Source organism: Phasianus colchicus, chromosome 13 (genome assembly GCF_987193195.1).
Source record: "Phasianus colchicus chromosome 13, bPhaCol1.hap1.1, whole genome shotgun sequence".
NCBI classification, from domain to species: domain Eukaryota; kingdom Metazoa; phylum Chordata; class Aves; order Galliformes; family Phasianidae; genus Phasianus; species Phasianus colchicus.
In genome coordinates this window covers 15,123,391-15,141,767 of record NC_143448.1, presented here as the reverse complement: position 1 = coordinate 15,141,767, position 18,377 = coordinate 15,123,391, and the positions used below count along the sequence as shown (strand labels likewise).

Here is an 18,377-nt window from a genome sequence, read left to right as displayed (position 1 = left end):
AGATAAAACTATCACTTGAATAAAGCAGCATTAATAGACCTCTTCTTTATGGACAGACCTATCTTCCTGTTTCCTTTTGTCAATATTTATAAAAACAGAAGGAAGTTTTTGCCTAATCCTATGCAAAATCCATGAGCTGTGTTTTTTAGAGGCCATCCCCTTGCTCACTTATCTCAAGGCATATTTCAGTTCAATACCAGGGCTGGGCTGATACCAGCCTGCTGTTGTGTGTCATAGCTAGGGACCTGGCTTCCTTTAAATCCAAGCTGAGCTCACACCAGGGATTTGGGTGAATCATAGAGTGGTTTAGATTGGAAGAGACCTTAAAGATTACCTATTCTAACCCCTATGGGCTGGTTGCCACCCACCAGATGAGGCTGCTCAGGGCAGAGTGGCAGAGTGCCACAGCCTCACCGCCCTCTGAGTGAAGAATTTCTTCTTAATGTTGAACCTGAATCTCCCTTCTTTTAGTTTAAAGCCATTTTCCCTTGTCCTGTTACCGTCAAGCTATGTAAAAAGTCTGTCCCCCTCCTGTTTATATGCTCCCTTCAAGTACTGGAAGGCTGCAATGAGGTCTCCCTGGAGCCTTATCTTCTCTAGGCTGAACAAGCTCAGCTCCAGCTCTCTGGTCATCCTCATGACCCTCCTCTGGAACCACTCCAACGGCTCTGCATCCTTCCTGTACTGGGGGCCCCAGTCCTGGACGCAGTACTCCAGATGGAGCCTCTCAAGGGCAGAGCGTAGCAGGACAATCTCAGTGAGAGCGGTTGGGTGAGAGACTTCCCACTGCACAACTAATGTGTGAGCAAACACTTGGGCCGTGCACAGGTGCTGTCTGTGAGCAGTGTCACACCTAAGTGCTCTCCGTTTGCTCAGCAGGTTACAGCTGCACCGGGGCTCTCTGGTGGGCCAGGCAGTGGCTTTGCAGAGGCTACGAGGTAATCCTTGAGGTCAGGGAAATAGATTGCAATAGGGTGGAACAGAAACTGGGGAGAATGCTGGCTCCAGGCTGTGGGAGAAGTCAGTATTCATGACCCTTTACCGTAAATAATATTACACCTTTAGGAATAATAACAGAAACATTTATTTCTAGATTACTCAACAGAAGATGTCAAAGACATACTTTGAAGAAACGGGGTATTTGGAGAAATGGGATATTATATTGGATGCAGCTTTGAGAAATATGTTAATGTAATGAGTCTCAATAAGATGGGGGTTCACTGTGTGTGCAGAGCAAGGGCAATCTCAGAGGTAAGGCATGGAACCAGTGTTCAGGTGATCCTGTTTCCACTCTTAGCAATCACAGGCTTCCTCTCTGCCTTTATTTACATTTGTGATAGTTTGACAGCCTTGAAAGTACAAAAAAACTTTTCTTGTGCTCCACAGGAAAGCTGTGTGAAGAGACACAAGAATTTGCAAAGTTGTCAAGTCTTCAAGCAACAGAGGTCGTACAAACCTACAGATAGATCAGATTCCTGGAAAATGCTGGTAGTTATGATTGTGTAGCAATACACCAGTGATTGCCTCAAACTTAGAGTGAACAGGACGCTGCAATATACAGCCTAAGCTCTAAACTGTCCTTTGTGTGAGCTTATTTTTTATATTTTCTTTCAAGCTTTTATCAAAACTGTCAAGATTCTCTCTTCCTTTCCTCCCAAAATAATACACACACACACACACGTATTATGGAACGGTTATGTCTTTAAAACAGCCCTCAATAGAGTAATTGCTGTTTTGTAGCTTCTGGAAAAGGAAAGCTGGATTTTTCCAGAGTCATTGCAATCCCAACATAAACATTTTGGAGAACCACATGTGTTTAGGAAGTACTTTGATGATACGTAACATTCAGTGGATTCTTCAATATATTGAAAAAAAGCTGTGTATGCTTTGTAATCTGAGCCCTGGCTGGGCATCAAACTTCCCACAAGGCATTCTGTCCTAGCTGCAGCCAAGAGACCTGATACCAATAGTCGTGCAAGAATTCAAGGTGTTTGTTAATATTCAGCTATAATGAATGCAGCATGTGTTTTTGAATAAACTACATGCTTGAATGAGAACCCCTCATTCAAGAAGCTCAAGTGTATGGTATAGTGATTAGACTTGGCAAAAAGCAGTTGTTTTGTAGGGGTGACTGCAGCCTACTAATAGCAATTGCGGGCAGTGCATGCCGTGTAGTGTCACTCACAGAAGCAAGACGCCGAGCCGTTGGGTTGTCACAATGTGAATCCCAAGGGAGTGCCATGATGGCCAAGTCCCTCCAGGTTGGCACAAATCTGCTTTGCATTAGAGCCCAGTTGTTTCAAGCTTGAAATATGTTCGGCTGAATGCTCAGTCCTTCTCACTCTGGTTGATTTGTTAAAAGTTTGCTTGCTTCCAGTAAACTAAAAATGGGCTTGCTTTCTAGAAACCATTTGTTTGAGCATCTATGGAGAATCAGTTCCAGTTACACTGGGTCAGTCCAGTAACCTACATCAGCGGTGCAAAATTTTGAGTTTGTTATGGAAGAGGTGAAAAATATAACTTGAGCATTTATCCTTGTGATACCTAAAATTTCACCAATCTCGGAGCAGTCTTCAGTCTTCAAAGCAATTGTAATCTGTCCCCCAGCCATCACTTAGGTCCAGTGTGTGGTATGTATCACTAGTGATGAACATGGTGTGGGGGTATTTTCATCCTAATATGTGCAGGATTGGGGCCAAACCATCTATTCAGTTGCATAATGGGGCATTAGGGTGGAGGCCCTCATTTGCATACTGTTCAGATGATCTTCTTTATACAGGGAAGCAAGATGTTCTAATATCCTTATCTTACCTTACATAACTACAGATGTTAATCATCAAAAAAAATGATCCAGCCCTTTTTAATATTAGGGAATGAAATGATAAGGCCTGTCTTAATTTTTCATTTTTCTCTTGATAAACCTTAACTCTGAGATGCCAAAAGAGCTGGATTCAGTAGACTTCTCAGTAGCCTTCAAATGTAATTATATCAGCCTTAGTGTATGTGTTCATCTTTTTTCCTTGTAAGAAATATTTACGTGAACATGGGTGGAAATTCTTAAAGGGTTAATTGGAGAAAGGCATTTGGATTATTTTTTTTTTTTAGGGAGAGGGTGGTAATATTTATAAGAAATAGCAATCTGTAAAAATAATCAAAAGATATTTATAGCATGTAGCAATTGTTTAATGAGTTTTCAGCATTTCCATTTCCAGGCAACAAACTTCATCAGCCACCAATATACTAAAAAGTGGTTTGAAGTGATTATTCGCTTTGGTACTATTCCTTATTACAAATAGGGCTTCTGAAACCAGTGTGGAGAGGAGTTTCAAAATGAAACCATTTTTTTTTAAGCATGACTGCATATCTCTATAAAGTTGCTTATGGTTCCACTTTCCACACCCTATAAATAATAATAATGATTGAAAATAACAAAAGCTTCCCACTCAGACCAATTTACTGCAATTTTCCTTTCACCATCTTATTCAGTTTATTTAATCTTTAAGCTATCTCTGAATTGCCTCTGGATTTCAGACACATGCATGCAGATAATTAGCATAGATGCAGATATTACACAAGATCAGCAGGCTTATCAGATATAGGCATTTCTAATGTGTCAGTCCTTTGCCATTCCTTTTTAGATTCCTACTTTCTAATAACCATAGAAATTTTTGGGAGAATGTAGCCCTGGTTTTCCTACTCCAACTGAAGCAAACCCCTAAGGATGGGACTTAAATGCAGAACGAGCTCTTAAAAGAAAGGCTGCAATCTGCATGCCACACCTCTGCCCTCTCTTGTATACAACGGAAAGCCCATCAATGTTACTGTAAATTGTGGTGGCTCAGTCTAGAGAAACCATATTTTGCACCTCATCTGGTCTAAATATTGAGTTTATGAGTGAATGTTGCTTTGCATTATGTGTTATGGATGCTTTATGTTTATTTAAGAACTCAGTTTGCAGGAATGTTTTCCAGACATGCGGTTTACCGCAATAGACAGTTGTTGATATTCTGATCCCAAGAGCGTTAGAATATGTTTAGAAATTGCGACACTTTTAAAACCAGATGTTCTACATAAGCTACACAAAAAAAAGGGGGTGGGGGAACAAATAGAACTGTCATTTGGCATGAAAACAAGCCTGTGTTTAAGCAAAGGCAAACACATACCAAGTGAAATAAACGCGGTGAACTGCCCTCAACCCTTTCCTCCTTTTGTAAGTAACTATTTTAACAAAAGATGGAAAATCCTAGCTCCCAGATGGTGTGGGAAGGGAGAAGGAAGGCTTTCAGGTCCAGGTTCCCATTGGAAGGAAGCTGCTGGATCTTACTCCTGCGATGGATCAAAACAGAGTGACAGAGCTGGGCAACTTCACGCAGGGAAAGAATGTAAATCTGGATTCAAAGCCCAGCATGGAAATTCATTTTCTTTTTCTTTCTAAAGGCAAATGGTCACCACTGGGGAGGCAAAGAACATTGTGCCCAGCATGGTGAATCACCATAAAGAGGTTCCTCCCAGCAGCCATAGGATGGTGGCACGTACTGCTCTGGTGTCCAAGATGATTTGATGTAGAATGTCTGCAAACAGGTGGGGGATCCTGCACCAGGGACAGTCTCAGATGTTGAAGTATCTCAAAGTATCTCACCTAGAAGTATCTGGAACAAGAGCACATTTGGGCAGCAGAACAATGGGGACTCACAGCCATCTCCTGCTGATGACAGACTGTCTCTTTCCATTTAATCTGTTGCTGTTTTTTCTTCTGACTTTAAATTCTTTCCCTTGTTCATATAAACAGAAGGTGGAAAAACTTCACGTAGACCAACCTCAGGCCTGTTAGGGTAACCAGTGACAGCAATCTAGGTCCTCATAGAAGAAAATAAGACCTTGTGGCAGCCAAAAGAAATCAAGTCGCTTTTGCTTTCCTTTGCAACTGCATCCCACAGAGACAGAAACATATTACCAGCAAGTCTGGAGACATTTTCATGAAACTCTTAGTTTAAGCAACTACAACAATGCATGTGTTTGCCCAAAGATTGAAAACGTCGCATTTGCAGTATTGAAGTGATGTAATGTCTGCTATGCAGCCTGACTTGAAAACAGTTAAATCAGAACTGTAAAGAAGAGTGTTGTGCAAGCATGTCTTTGCCAGCAGGTGTCCTGAGCACTGAGTGTTGGATCTGCTTGGACCCTCCAGTATCTCTTCAGAGCTGTAGCAAGCCTTCTCTGCACATTGCTGCTGCCTTTTTGCAGTTTGGTAGGCTGCAAAGGAACAGAATCACTTATAAGTTGTTTCACAGGAGGCAATTTACTGATGTTAGTAAAAGGAAAAAACTGCCTTACCAGCTTAGTCACTCTGCCTCCACTGAGCAGAAGACTCCTCCTAACATTGGACCAGTTTGTTAGTCCAGCTTCAAAGAATTAATGCAGTAGTAGGATCTGCCCACTGACTCATTCTGCTCCTCATGAGTACCTGAAAAGCCAGCTCCGAAACTCTTACTAGGTCTGCCTCACTAAAGACAATTTATGGCGGAAGTTCATGTACATATTTATTTTGTTGCTAAAGAGTTTGCTGGCATACTTCAAAGTGTGGGCTATTGCCTGTTCAGGTTTATTGCCTGCTTGAGTGAATTATTGCCTACCTGAACAGGCCTGCTGAGCAATAGTTCAAATTAAAACATGTCATTTATCATGTTCACACCAATCCAAAATGACCGCAAAACCCAAGGTGTAATTATTGCCAGCCTCTGACTGCAGAGCTATCGCAGCAAGCTCCCAGCCAATGGGGAATACTGGTTCCTCTCTTCAAAGGAAATCTGCTGCTTTCTTCGTAATCAACAAATATGACCTTAGCATTAATAGTAATGCTGTTTCACATGCTGATATTCACCTCTGAAACCAGCTTTTAAATATAGTGGAAGAGTGTGGCATGCATGGATCCCATCCAAGATGACTTTTTCTTCAAAATGCAGTTTTTGATTGGAAATTTTTCATTCAGGTTTCTTCTTTAAAAAACAAGTCTTGCAATTTTCACCAATATCTGGAAAGTAGGTTGTCACAAGTTCTGGAATGACGGTGTTATTTTTACTGCTGTTATTTTTCATTGGTACTGCCAAGAGAAATCTCAGCACCAGCATCAGCTGTGGACTCCTTTGTGCCTACAGCTGAAGTAAGTGAAGTCTGTACACCCGTATTCTGCTCTGTCCTTTTCTATCCCTATTGTTTATTGTGTCATCTTTCCATATTCCTTGATATATCCCAGGGCTGGTGTCATATTTTAACCTAAAACTTGTAGGGCTACAGCTGCCTATGGTATGTATATGAAAGCAGGGAAAAGCAGCAATATATATAGTGTGCTGTTCCCTTGCATCCCTCCCTAAACCTTCCTGGCTCATCCAGAGCTTTTGAGCTTTTTCTGGATAACATAAATCTTTTGAAGTAGCAGAGAAATAAACCCTTTTGTCTATGTCTTCACTGAGGCACTCTTCTTTCTTTCATTGTAGGGCCTGAAAGGAGAGAAGTATTCAAACAAGAACTGAAATATCAGACAACAAAGATCAGAAGTATCTGCTTTAATGGAAGAATTTTATGGTAGGTATGAAAGGTTAATGTTTTCGATCTGTTTCAACACATAAGTGTAAATACAGAGCGAAAGAAAAAGTGGCTTCAGTCTGTTCAGAAAACTGTGTGATGCAGTTTACCTGCATTGGGGCTGAAGGTGGGCCAGGACTGCAGCACGCGATCAGGCTGACTGTAGTTCGTGCACAGCCCCTGGTTCTGAGCATTCTTATTCCTGTCTCACTTCTCCATGAACCATACCAGGTCTCTGCAACTAAATAGTTCTCAAATTATGGAGTTTGCATTCTGATCTGAATTTTGCAACTCAAGCCTACCTGTGGTTATGCAGTCAGACAGAAAGGCCAACAAGCCAAGAGCAACGCCTAGTCACCGACTTTGATCTAGAAATAGTTATTATCCTGCTATCTACATTACAAAACATCCAGTTTGCTAAACCTGGGTTATCTCCTGATTTGGCTTCATTTGATAGACAAGAGCAGTTCCAGCAGGGAGAGCTTCACATCCTGAAATGATGCATCTTTCAAAAAACTGATAAGTGATAAACCTTGCAAAACCTGAGAGTGAAAAATGGTATTTCCGTCCACCTCCCAACTACCTCTTTGCAGTTCATCCTAAGCAGCACCACTTGCAGCCTTTGCAGATAAAATGGAGAAATGTCTGAATGCTTCACCTTACGTGGGTAATGCAGCCAGGTCAGAGCTGAGACCCACCAGCAGGCAGCAAGAAGAAACATACACTTCTAATGAGAAGCGTATCAGCAGGGATATGGAGAGAATTTATTGAAAATGATTTATTTTCAAACAACCTCTTCAAATTTCATTTTTCTTGGAAGCATAGTGGGAAGTTACTTAAAAAGGAAGTCACTCAGAATTCTCTCCTGTTCACTCCAGATGAGAAGAAACTCCTTTCTCTGAAGAGTGAATTTGGGTCACAGTGCGGTAGCGTTCAGTCCTCACGCTGAATTACTTGCCGAACATGTGGTAGCGTTTTGTGACGTGATCTGTGAACTGGGAAGTAAGCTGAGCTCACCCAACCCATTTCATTTATAGCTTTACACAAGTAAATAAGTATGTTTTCAGCCACTCAACACAAGAATGGCTTGCAAATTGCAACCGCCATTGCCCAGGAGGTTAAAGGTTAAGCTTTTCAACAGGTCAGACTGCAGCGCTAATTCACCTCGGTAGTGAGTCCCAGGCAGCCTGTAACGCATATTTGTGGTGGTTGTGTTTGTATAGCATACACATAAAATGAAAACCGTATGACAGAGGTTAGTCCTCTTAAATGGTTGTCACATTGGCTTGGGTAACTTTCATACAGTTATCCATATGTTAGCCAAGATTCTGGTGGTATTTTTGTATAAATTTTATTGACGTGGTGAACTAAATTGGGTAATTTCATAGCTATTATAATCAGCCAGTGGCCCAAGTAATGCACAGCTCTGTTTATCGTGAGAATGTTACTAACTGGTCTGGCCAGGTTCAGCTTCCAATGGTGGCCCTCTTCCAAATGCAGAAAACCCATATTTCTGACACAGAGGGCTCAGACAGGCAGTCCCTGTGTGCTTATCCACAGAAGCACTGATGCTGCAGGCTGAGGGCTCAGCTCCCGTCACCAGATGTCTTTCCTGAATGTTACACAAATAAGGAGACTGCAAGAGCTTCCTGATTTCAGTTTGCAACTGCTAAAGCTTGGACTGAGGTCTGGCTTAATGGAGATGTCCGAATTAAGAGGCTGAATTAGGCACAAAGGTGCCCTTATGCGTTCAGTTGAGAAGTAGATGCTCCCAGAGATACCTCAGAGAAGTGCATTTGTTCTCTGTGAGGGCCTGACCCATCAGCTTTATGTGGAGTTCCAGGTAACTCAGTGGCCAAGCATCTGCATCTCAGTTGGACACCTGCAGTGTTATGCATGTGGGCCTAGATAGCTGCACCACGTCCAAAAGTCCCCGTCTCAGGTGGTTTCTCCAAGGGCTTGTTTTATTCTGTGACCTTGTGTACTACTTGGTGAACAGCCATGGCATGCAGGCGTGATCCTGAGGACAGTGAGGGTGTGTGTGTGGGTGACCAAAGGAAGCCATTTACTGCCTTTTGTTGGCAGAGAAGTGTTAAAATTTCCTCCTCTGCAAGGCAGGAAGAGCGGACACAGCCCTGGGCTTCCTCCCTGAGATCCTTCCTGACCAGGATGCCCTTCTGCAAGGGAGGAGCTGTGACCCTTGAAGGCCATGTCTTGGCACATCAGGACGTACTCATGCGCAGCACATACTTGTTGCTCCGTTGCAAAGCAGGTGAACTTCAAAACTGAATATGTAGGCCATGTCAGAGAGGTTTCTGCTGAAAGAAGAAATATGTAGCAAATAAAAAAGCAACCTGTGAGTGCATGTGGCGGGAGAGGAGCAAGGTACTTTGAGAAGCTCTGCTTTCCTGCTCCCAGAGTCCCTCTGCATCCCCCGGAGAAGACAAGTGATCCCCATCTTTGGTGAAATGCCTGATGGAGCCGGCAGCATAACTCTGGTTTAACACTGACTATGAATGATGCTTACATTTCAAAAGCATTTTTTAATAATATTTTTCATAAGTGTAAGCTAAAGTAGTTACTTTCCACCAGGGTCACGGAGAGTTCACTAAATGCTGATAGACTGTATTCTGTATTAATGGCGCTAAGCTAACTGCCTCACAGAACTGCCAGAGCCCTTTATTTAAAGAAATAGCACTGTATTTCACAAGAAAATATTTCTAGGGCTTTCCTTACTGATAATTTGTCTAAAGAGAGACAGGTCTAATCATTTATATTGAATCTGGGAAGCCCAGAATTGGATGTGTTCAATAAGAGACGTGCTTTATTTGAATATACATTTAGAGCAGCGTGCAACACAGATCATTAAAGCATTTTGTTTTCTTTTTATTTAACAAAATATCAGCAATTAGCTTCTTTGGCTAATTATTGAATTTTTTTTAGCTGATTCTTCGGCTACAAAGGATTGCTTGTGGCTTTATACATAGTTTCCTGCAGCAAGAGGAGAATCACAGCACGGATTGCATTTCTTCTCTTCAGCAAGGGGAAGGGGTCTGCAGCTCATCCTCATCAGTTCATCTATAACACTGAGCCAGGTGACGGGGCTGGGACTTATCCCTGCACACAGGACCTGGTTCATCCATCCACAGGCGTATCAGGAGTGGGGGACTTGTTTCTGGCTGTAGGTAAGATTCTTACTCCCTTGCCTGAGAAATGAAAGCCATAAACCAGTTCTTGCTGGTACTTATGTAAATTCCCTATTAGAGGTTTGAAAAGTGTATTCGTTAGAAACCAGTTCTTATGATAGTTGTGTATATGAAGTGACTTTACAGCACAATTAACTAGAAGAATGTTGTAGATTGAATAAATTCTCTCCACTGAGGTAGTGCAACCCATTGAAATCTATGTGCCTGCACTGGGAATCCTCTGCATGGAGGGCTTGGTAATGCAGCCCATATCCTGCCAGCACTGAGACAAAATCCAGAAACTGTGATATCTTGAGAAGGGCAGGTTCAGCTTCTTGAGTGATAAACTGTCCATAAATGTAGTGAGAGAAGTTGAAGGTCATATTTCGTGGGAAAACAGATCCTGAGGCACCCGTTAGAGTCTCAGTGCATGCAAATGGGTTTCAGCCTATTGTTTTAGAGAAGCTGTACTGTTGTTTATCTGTGTAAGACGGCACTGAATGACCCAAACAAGCCTGAGTTAAAGTACATAGAGAGAGAATTAATTAGTCAGGCACTTAACTATGAGCTTAATGTTAAGCATACAAAATGAAGGGAGATACATAATTTTGTTAAAATGACTTCAGTGGCATTGCTTGTATGTTAAAAGTTAATCACTGAACTTATCTGTTGCATTATATCAGGGTCTAATATGGCTTGTGCACTTATTTACAGATCTAAGAAGTTTAATGCATTTACCATGAACTCTTGTGCACATCAAGAATTGATTGTTTGCCCACAGACAAGTGGGGTAAGATCAGTGTAGTCCTGATCTTACAAATTGAGGGATAGCAGGGAGCTGAACATGAATAGGGAAGATGCCCAAGGCAGGTTGGTCTTCAGAGGTTCACCATCAGCAGATCAGGCTTTCCAGAGCCCTCAAGGCTGAGCAAACATCACTGGTTTTGGCATTAGCCCCAGGGGGAACAGCATTAGGCCACTGTTGAGTGCTTTTGAAAACTTTTGCTCATTGGGTTGGAAATGGTAAGAGAGGAACGTCTCCACGTGTGAAGGTGAGTTCCGGTCTTTGTCACTCATGGATGTGCTACCTATACTTGGGACCTCCTCTCACCTCATTGTTAGTTGGACACAGTTACCTTTTGCTCTCAGAACTCAGTGTGGGTAAAGGTAACAGACCTCAAAACCCAGACAAATGGATCTTTGTAAGAGAGACCTGTGAGCTGGGCTACCCCATCTAGCTCCATCTTCACACATATGGGAAGGGAGGTCTGGGGAGGTCTAGGCAAGAAACCAGTATTCCCACTCACTAACAATCAAAAAAGAGATGTTCCTGAGTGATGTACTCAGTGCCTTCAGTTCTCACTGGGGTAGAGTTCCTTTGGGACTATTTTCCTGTGTCTTTAGGGGATGTAACCAAATTATACCACATGAGAGCTTGTAATTTTAATGCGATGCTGTAAGGGAAAACTATAAACATAACAGGAAAGACTGGATGTTTTCCATTCATATTTTTAGAAAGGTTGTTTCTCATCTGTACACATTAGTTTTCCAGCATCTTTGGCAAGATTTAAATGAATTATTTAACTGGAATTGAAAAGCAAGTCTTACTTCTAAATTAAGCCAATAAAAGCTCTTTTTTTTTCTTTTTTTTTTTTTTCCTTTTCTAATTCTTAGAATGTTACCACAGAAGATAAAGATCAAATCCAGATCCAAGAGGGGATAAGGCTATCAAAATATCAAACCTCTGAGATGATGGGCGGAAGGCAGTGCTTGGAGAGAGATTACAAGCTATGATCAGAAGCGTGGTCAGTGCTGCTGAAGTGATAAGACTTTAACCAGAAGTATTTCCATCCTGTGGCATCCTTTGTGACGGGTACCACTGCTCCCAGAACTCTTGTGTGTGTGGTGTAAAAAGGGGGGAAACCAGAAGTGGACCCTAGCTTGGAAGATCAGTCTCTTGTCCTCTATTAATGGGAAATCTGCAGAAATGATGAGTCAGAACCCAGCAGGAGGCTTTGTTTCAGAAACTAGAACCTGTGCAAGAGAAGCACTTGGTAGAGGGGTGAACTCTGCTGCCAGGGCCGTGCTGCAGTCACTGCTTGGTCTGGCCAGGCTGAAGCTTGGGATGTTTTACAGGCTGAACCCACAGCCTGGTGGTCAGCAAACCCATTCTGTTTTGTGTGAGAGGTAGTAGCCCTCCTCACTCTGCAAAGCTTAAAATGCATGTTTCCTTGGGTAACATGTGGATAGCATCTACGTGCTGGAAAAGCCAATCATCTGAGCTGTGGAGCAGGAGATTTTTAATGCCCACACCCACCCCCTCACAAAAAATCTCTCTAGTATTTCCATGCTTCCCCTTTTACTGTTAAGATTTTCTCCTGCAACTGAACAGTAAATGTTTCATAAACAGTCCCTCCGTCTGCAAGTGGACCTTGAAAATTGATTATTTTATGTTTGTTTCTTTTAGTCTCCAAATGTTTCTACCATTATGAGGCAGGCAGTTATTTTGCTAGGAAGGAATGCAAAGAATTAGAGAAGTTGAAAGTGATTAGGACTCTGTCTTTTAAGACAGAGCCAGTCACAAAGCCTGGCATTCAGCCTGCGGGGAGTGAGCATCATAAGACACCCTGAAGCCTTGAAATCCCTGGGTATTAAACCCCATGGGGTGGCTTTTGCATTATCAGGGAAGAGACGATATTGAGGAGACAGCTTTCTTCATATTTTAAAGGTCTCTGAGTTAATATTTATTCTAAGTAGTTGTTTATTTTTGGCTACTTTTATTGTTTCTAGGAAGGCCACAAAGAGTTCAATGTTATGGAGAAATGGTTACTTTGTGTTTATGGTTAAAGCAAAAACAAGAAGAAAAAAAAAAAAAGTGCCAAACAATCCTGCCCCAGTTCTTTATTTAAGGAGACAATGTACTTTCCACCCATGCACAGGCAGTGCTTTACAGGCTGTATAATAAAACGCTGTTCCAGATATTGTCTAAATAGAAACAGATTTAACCCTGCTGTTGTGACTTGCATCGCTGGGTAATGAAAGTTTTTGGTCTGGTTTTACTGTTTTATGCTCACTGTGAACTGTGCATCCACAAAACCTCCCCAGAGGGCTGTTGTTGCAGTGCCATCTGTTTGTGTAGGAAAGGTGGACATCCCCTGAAACATAAGGCAACAGCAAGGGTTTGGCCTTCTCTGTTAGGTCATGAATTCAGTCCTCAAAGTGGTATTTCCTGCAAAGACCATTGATCATAAAACAGAGCCCTGTGGTTTCCAATGGGAGTTTCGGGTGCTCATGAGGACAAGGTAGTGGTCCCTATTTGTGAGATAGGTCTGAAACCCAAACATTTCTAAGCTTAAAGCTCTTTGAATTAAATCGTTTACCCCTGCAGTTGTCCACTAATGGCATACTCAGAACTGCTGAAAAGATTCTTTAATTTAAGTTGGCTTTGACAGTTACCCACTGCTGTGTTACCTAAAGCAATCTCCAAGCATTTCTCCATGGGGGGAAAGACCTATGATAAGAGATAGTCCCTGAAGATCCGAGAACAAAAGATGGGCTGCAGCATATGCATGTCAGGAAACGGTCCATTACTCATGAATTGCTCCATTTCCGTACACCAACGGGGGTCACCCTGTCACTGAGGACCAGAAAGATTATAACAATAATATAAGTACTGCTTTATTTACAATTTTACAAGAAAACAACTTTCCATAGCCATTATAGAATGACTGTTTTTTTAAAAGTTTCCACAAATAAAACACTCTCGGAGGACAGTAGGAAGTTTGCAATTTGAAGTATTTTGCAGTGGGACTAAAGGCACATTTCCATGTGTCACTGAGCTGGGGCCAGCTGTTGGGGCATGAACTAGGAAGAACCAGATTCTCCTCTTTGTTCCCCTGCAGATTTCCTGTGTGACCTTGAACAAGTCACTGAGTTTCTCTGCCTGTGTGTACTGGCAGTACTCTGTTTTCCCTTTGACACCTCATGATGCTCCCTTAATCTGCTCTGTGATCTGGAATACTGCAGTGAGAGGCACTGGCAGCTTTGCCATTGCCATGATGGGGATCTCATGCTGTAGGAGTTCTCTGTACCTAGAAATTTAGCATCTGGGCAGTATAGAATCATAGAATCACTTGAACTGGAAGAGACTGTTAAAGGCCATCTAGTCCAACTCTTCTGCAGTGAACAGGGACACCCACAGCTCCATCAGGCTGCTCAGAGCCCATCCAACTTGACCTTGGATGTCTCCAGGGATGGGGCTTCTACCACCTCTCTGAACAACCTGTGCCAGTGCCTCACCAATTTTACTGCAAAAAATTCTTCCTTATATCCGGTCTAAATCTCCTCTCTCTTTTAGTTTGAAACCATTTCCCCTTGTCCTATCAAAACAGGCCCTGCTAAAGAGTCTGTCCCCTTCTTCCTGTCAGCCACCTTTAAGTACTGAAGAGCCGCTCTCAGTTCTCCCCAGAGCCTTCTGTTCTCCATGCTGAACAGCCCCAGCTCTCTCAGCCTGTTCCTGTAGGAGAGGTGTCCCATCCCTCGGAGCATTTTTTGGCCCTCCTCTGGATGCGCTGTAACACTGCAAGCACTTTACGTTCTGCCCACAGCAGGGGCTTGGAGTTAGATGACCTTCAGGGTCCCTTACGACCCATGCCATTCTGTGATTCACACTCTCGTAGCCCTGTGCCAACCCCCTGTAGCCTACCTGTGCATCTTCCAGCTGAAAAGTGGTCTGATCCCAGCAGTGGAAAGACTGGAGGAGGGATGGTGGGACTGGGCCATGGTGCATTTCCCACCTGCGGGTCAGAGGTAACAGGATTCGCCTGCTGCGTGAGAAACCATGTGAATGAATACAAGTGACAGCAAGGGCAGGCATCATTACCATAATGCCTGTCTTACAGGTGTTGGAGGTAGTCACTGGAACAACATCGCCCGAAATTTGTGTCCACTTGAAATGCTCCGTGTTTGTAATCGCCGAGCAAGAATGAGCAGGTACAACTCTGATTCTTATCATCTAGCATTAAAACACAACAATCACCCCGGCCCACCTCTTAGTATTCATTTTACTTATTAAAGCTTCCCAACAAGTCTCTGCAGTGATGTTATCTGCTAAATTGTGTGAGGTTTCTGATCATTAAGTGGATTGGTCTTCAAAGAGCTAAATGAAAATGAGCAATAAATATCAGTGTTACTTAGGTCGTATAGTGCAAAATGACAAGGAGGCCGAAAGACCTTCTGGCAACTGTTAGAACAAACAAGCGTGGAATATATTCACTAATGCTTCTTGCGGGTTTTCAGAAAGTTTTTAATTATTTGGAAAAGCGAGTTAAAATGGAGAAGCAGACTTGATCTTAAGCTGGAAGAGGTAGGAACTCCCAACAGGCTTTTTTGTTCCACTGCTGTGACCCGGAGTTATGTGCTTTACTCCCGTACTAACTTTCCTCTCTGCAGAAGGAGCACTGTAATATTCATGTATGCGCTGGAGATATTATTATGGCAATTTCTCCAGTGCTTTGCACATAAACAGATACATTTAAGAAGGTGAGCCTCCCGCTGGTGGGTGTAAACATGAGCTTCAAGTTTTGCACCTGCAATTGCATTTCCTGTGTATAACTGAGCACTTGTACCAGTAGAAACCTGACTGCAGAGGTAAATGAGGCGGCAGTGGTTGCCGTAACTTCTACTTGTAGCTGTGTTTTCATTCACTTGGAAAAATAAGCAGCCACAACAGTTGTTGGGGCAAATTGCATCCCCAACCAGGGAGTATGAAAATCGCCCACACAGGCACTGTAAGGAATATTAAACCGCTGCGTGATTTCTTTGGTTGTATTCTAAGGACTGATTTTTACATAGGCAAGAAACATGATGAAAAATTATTTAAAAATGTTGCAGCCTCTTGTGTCATATTTCCATACTGTCTCCTGTTTGGCATGGACAGATCCCCAGCCTCCCACAGTCCCACTCATCCTATCCTCAGAGGCCAGAGTTTTGCTCTGGCCAGGACAAGGGGTTCTCCTTGCCCCTCACCAGCTTTCCTCCTTATGGGGAAGCAATGTTCAAGAGGGATCACAGTAGAGAATTTCTCCGGCAATAAAAATACCAAAATGTGACTGTACTCCTTCTTTTGACTCTTTCAAGGTCTTGGCTGTTGGCATCTCTTTCACAATAACTGAAGCAGGCTGAGTGAGAAGCGTACCCGAAAGAAAAGAGGGAGTTCAAAGAGAGCTGGAAGATGGAGGCAAACAGGAAGAATGAAATGGAAGTGTCAAGTTTTTAAACAGAAAACAAAGAAGCCTATAACCTAAAAACCCACAAGCCTAAAGGTAACAGTCATTTCCTATTTCTGTGAAAACTGTTGGGGTTTCTCTAAAGGAAGTGGGGTGTGGGGAGAGGACAGTTCCTGGTATTTTCCTGAGAGTAGAAAGCAAATAAAAGTTATCAGGTTGCCTTTGTGACTGAAATAAGTGTTTTGAAAAGTGTGAACTCCATCATAGTACAATCCTGTGCTATATGGTAAAGGACAAGTTACTACAGTGATGGCTGGGAAGGAGACAAGGAATCTTGACTCACAATTGACCCCACAGTGTTGTTCCTTATGTATAAAGGAAAAAAATCTGGCTCAAAGCCAGAACAGTTGGGTACTGGAATGGGCTGCCAGGGAGGTGATGGAGTCACCAACCTTGGAGGTGTTCAAGAACCAAGGAAATGTGATACTTAGAGAGATGGTTTAGTGGGCATTATTGGTGGCAGGTGGATGGTTGGACTAGATGATCTCAGAGGTCTTCTTCAACCTTAATGTTTCTGTGATTCTATGACTGCATCCTTCTTGGCATTCAGTAACACGTGAGTCATTTACACCTAAGGAGTGTGCAGCCCTATGCAGTGAGACACCTTCCAAGCTCATGTGGATAATTTAACATATCTGCCACATGGTGACTTAACCAAATGTACCTGAAAGCTTTCTCCTCCTTGGTGATATATTTATTCACAAAAAGCACCAGTAATGAAAGAGTCAGCATGAGATATCTGGAGAAAGTCCATTAATTGTTTTCAGAGTGTCTTTAAACAGGACTGAAACAAACCAAAGCAGTGTAAGGTAATGGTAAAATTTATAATTCAAAATCAAGTTATGCAGTACTTCTTAAACACAATATTTTAAACTTCTGTGGAAGCATCATAAGGCTCTTAGATTGTATTTGTGATACAGCATGATGTGCAATACTTCAGCTCACCTTCTGCAGATAAGGAAGATGGGCATAGCATGGGGAACTGAAGTCTTAAATGTGCTTGCTAGGTACAGGCAGCAGGGCATAGGGACACACATCACCTGGGTTCACGTGTGGCTGAGCTCTGCACCCATCCCCCTTCCCCTGCTGCATTATCCACCTGCACAGAATGGAAGGGCCCCAGTGTAGAGAGTTTGCTGGCTTTTAAAGGGTCTGGTCTCCTGTGACTTGAGCAAGGGCATGGAACTGAGCAGCTGCATTGGGTGAATGCCAGTGGGGTTTGCTCCCGTTTTCTGGTTAATAGTTATTTGGCTGGGGAGGGCAGTACTTATACAGGGAAAAAAAAAAAAGTTTGTATAAATATTTACTGAGGTGAAGCAACCCAGAATGAAGATGAAGAAAAAAAAAAAAAAAAAAAGGGATAATTGTGGTCTCAGGTTTCTGGTCCTAAAATAGGAGAATCTAAAGCTGAAATGGTTTGGCTTGCTCTGAAGCCTGGTGTGCAAGGCCCATGTTTTTAAAGACGTCATTTTGCATTTGTTGCATCAGTTAGGATTTACATACACTTCTGTGAAATCTGAGCCATAAATGTTGATTTTAAACAAAGACATTTCCATAGGATCTTTATTGTCTGTGTAGTGGTGAAGTGCTATGAATAATTTTTCCCAGGTGCTTAAACAGGTGGTGTCTTCAAGGGAAGCAGGGCTTCTTTCATGTTCCCTATAATTTGTGCTGTCTTAAGCCTTCATTGTCAATGTCTTGGGCGAACGTTTATGACTGTTTGAATAGTGCCTTCCCCACAAAGATGCTTGGTACCCAGCTCCTCAATTGGAATATAAGTGCTACAGTTATTTATTTACAGGGAAGGAAATAACACAGTGGCTCTATTTGCTACTCCTAAATTTATTTTCTCTTCTTTTGTGCAGTGTAAAAATGTTAGTCATCACCAATGGCCCTTGGAAATAAGCTTTCCAAATATATTCTCATACTCTATATAGATGCACTGATTACACTCCAGCAGGTCGGCAAGGGGAAATCTGAAATAGTGGCACTAAATGACAAGGGAAAAAATCACTGGGGAGAAAATTCTCCATAAAAATCTGAGGGTGATTATGGAGCATAGGCAAATGTTGCCAGCGCTGGACTTCAATTCTTGTTGAGCTCTCAGTTCTCAGACACCATTGATTAAAGGTGGATGGAAAAGTGCCATACAAAAGAGCAGACTCACGGGCTTCAGCTCCTGTTTCCATCTGCTCTTTGGGCTGCGAGTTCAAACCTGCATGATAAAATTGGGATTTTTAATCTTGTGTTCAGGATCTAAGCAAAAATAGCTGGACTTAGAAGGAGCTGGATGGTTGCTGTTAACATACAGAACTTGTGAGAC

General features: G+C 42.5%; 1 protein-coding gene across 23 annotated transcripts in view; it reads left to right on the top strand.

The window, feature by feature from the left end:
* LOC116243858 (uncharacterized) overlaps positions 1–18,377 on the top strand; it is a 654,784-nt gene that overhangs the window by 571,842 nt on the left and 64,565 nt on the right. For 16 of the 23 annotated variants that reach the window (XR_016470625.1, XR_016470616.1, XR_016470611.1 and 13 more), the window contains 7 exons: positions 1,387–1,488; positions 4,438–4,581; positions 6,495–6,582; positions 9,526–9,767; positions 11,442–11,572; positions 14,669–14,759; positions 15,906–16,090. Coding sequence is in view for 1 of the 23 variants with exons in the window: in XM_090149389.1 (XP_090005515.1) it covers positions 1,387–1,488; positions 4,438–4,497 (162 nt within the window). In the remaining 22 variants the exon portion in view is untranslated. Of the gene's footprint in view, positions 1–1,386; positions 1,489–4,437; positions 5,031–6,494; positions 6,583–9,525; positions 9,768–11,441; positions 11,573–14,668; positions 14,760–15,905; positions 16,091–18,377 lie in introns of those variants that run through there. The other 7 variants (XR_016470627.1, XR_016470623.1, XR_016470628.1 and 4 more) reach the window with 5 other exon arrangements.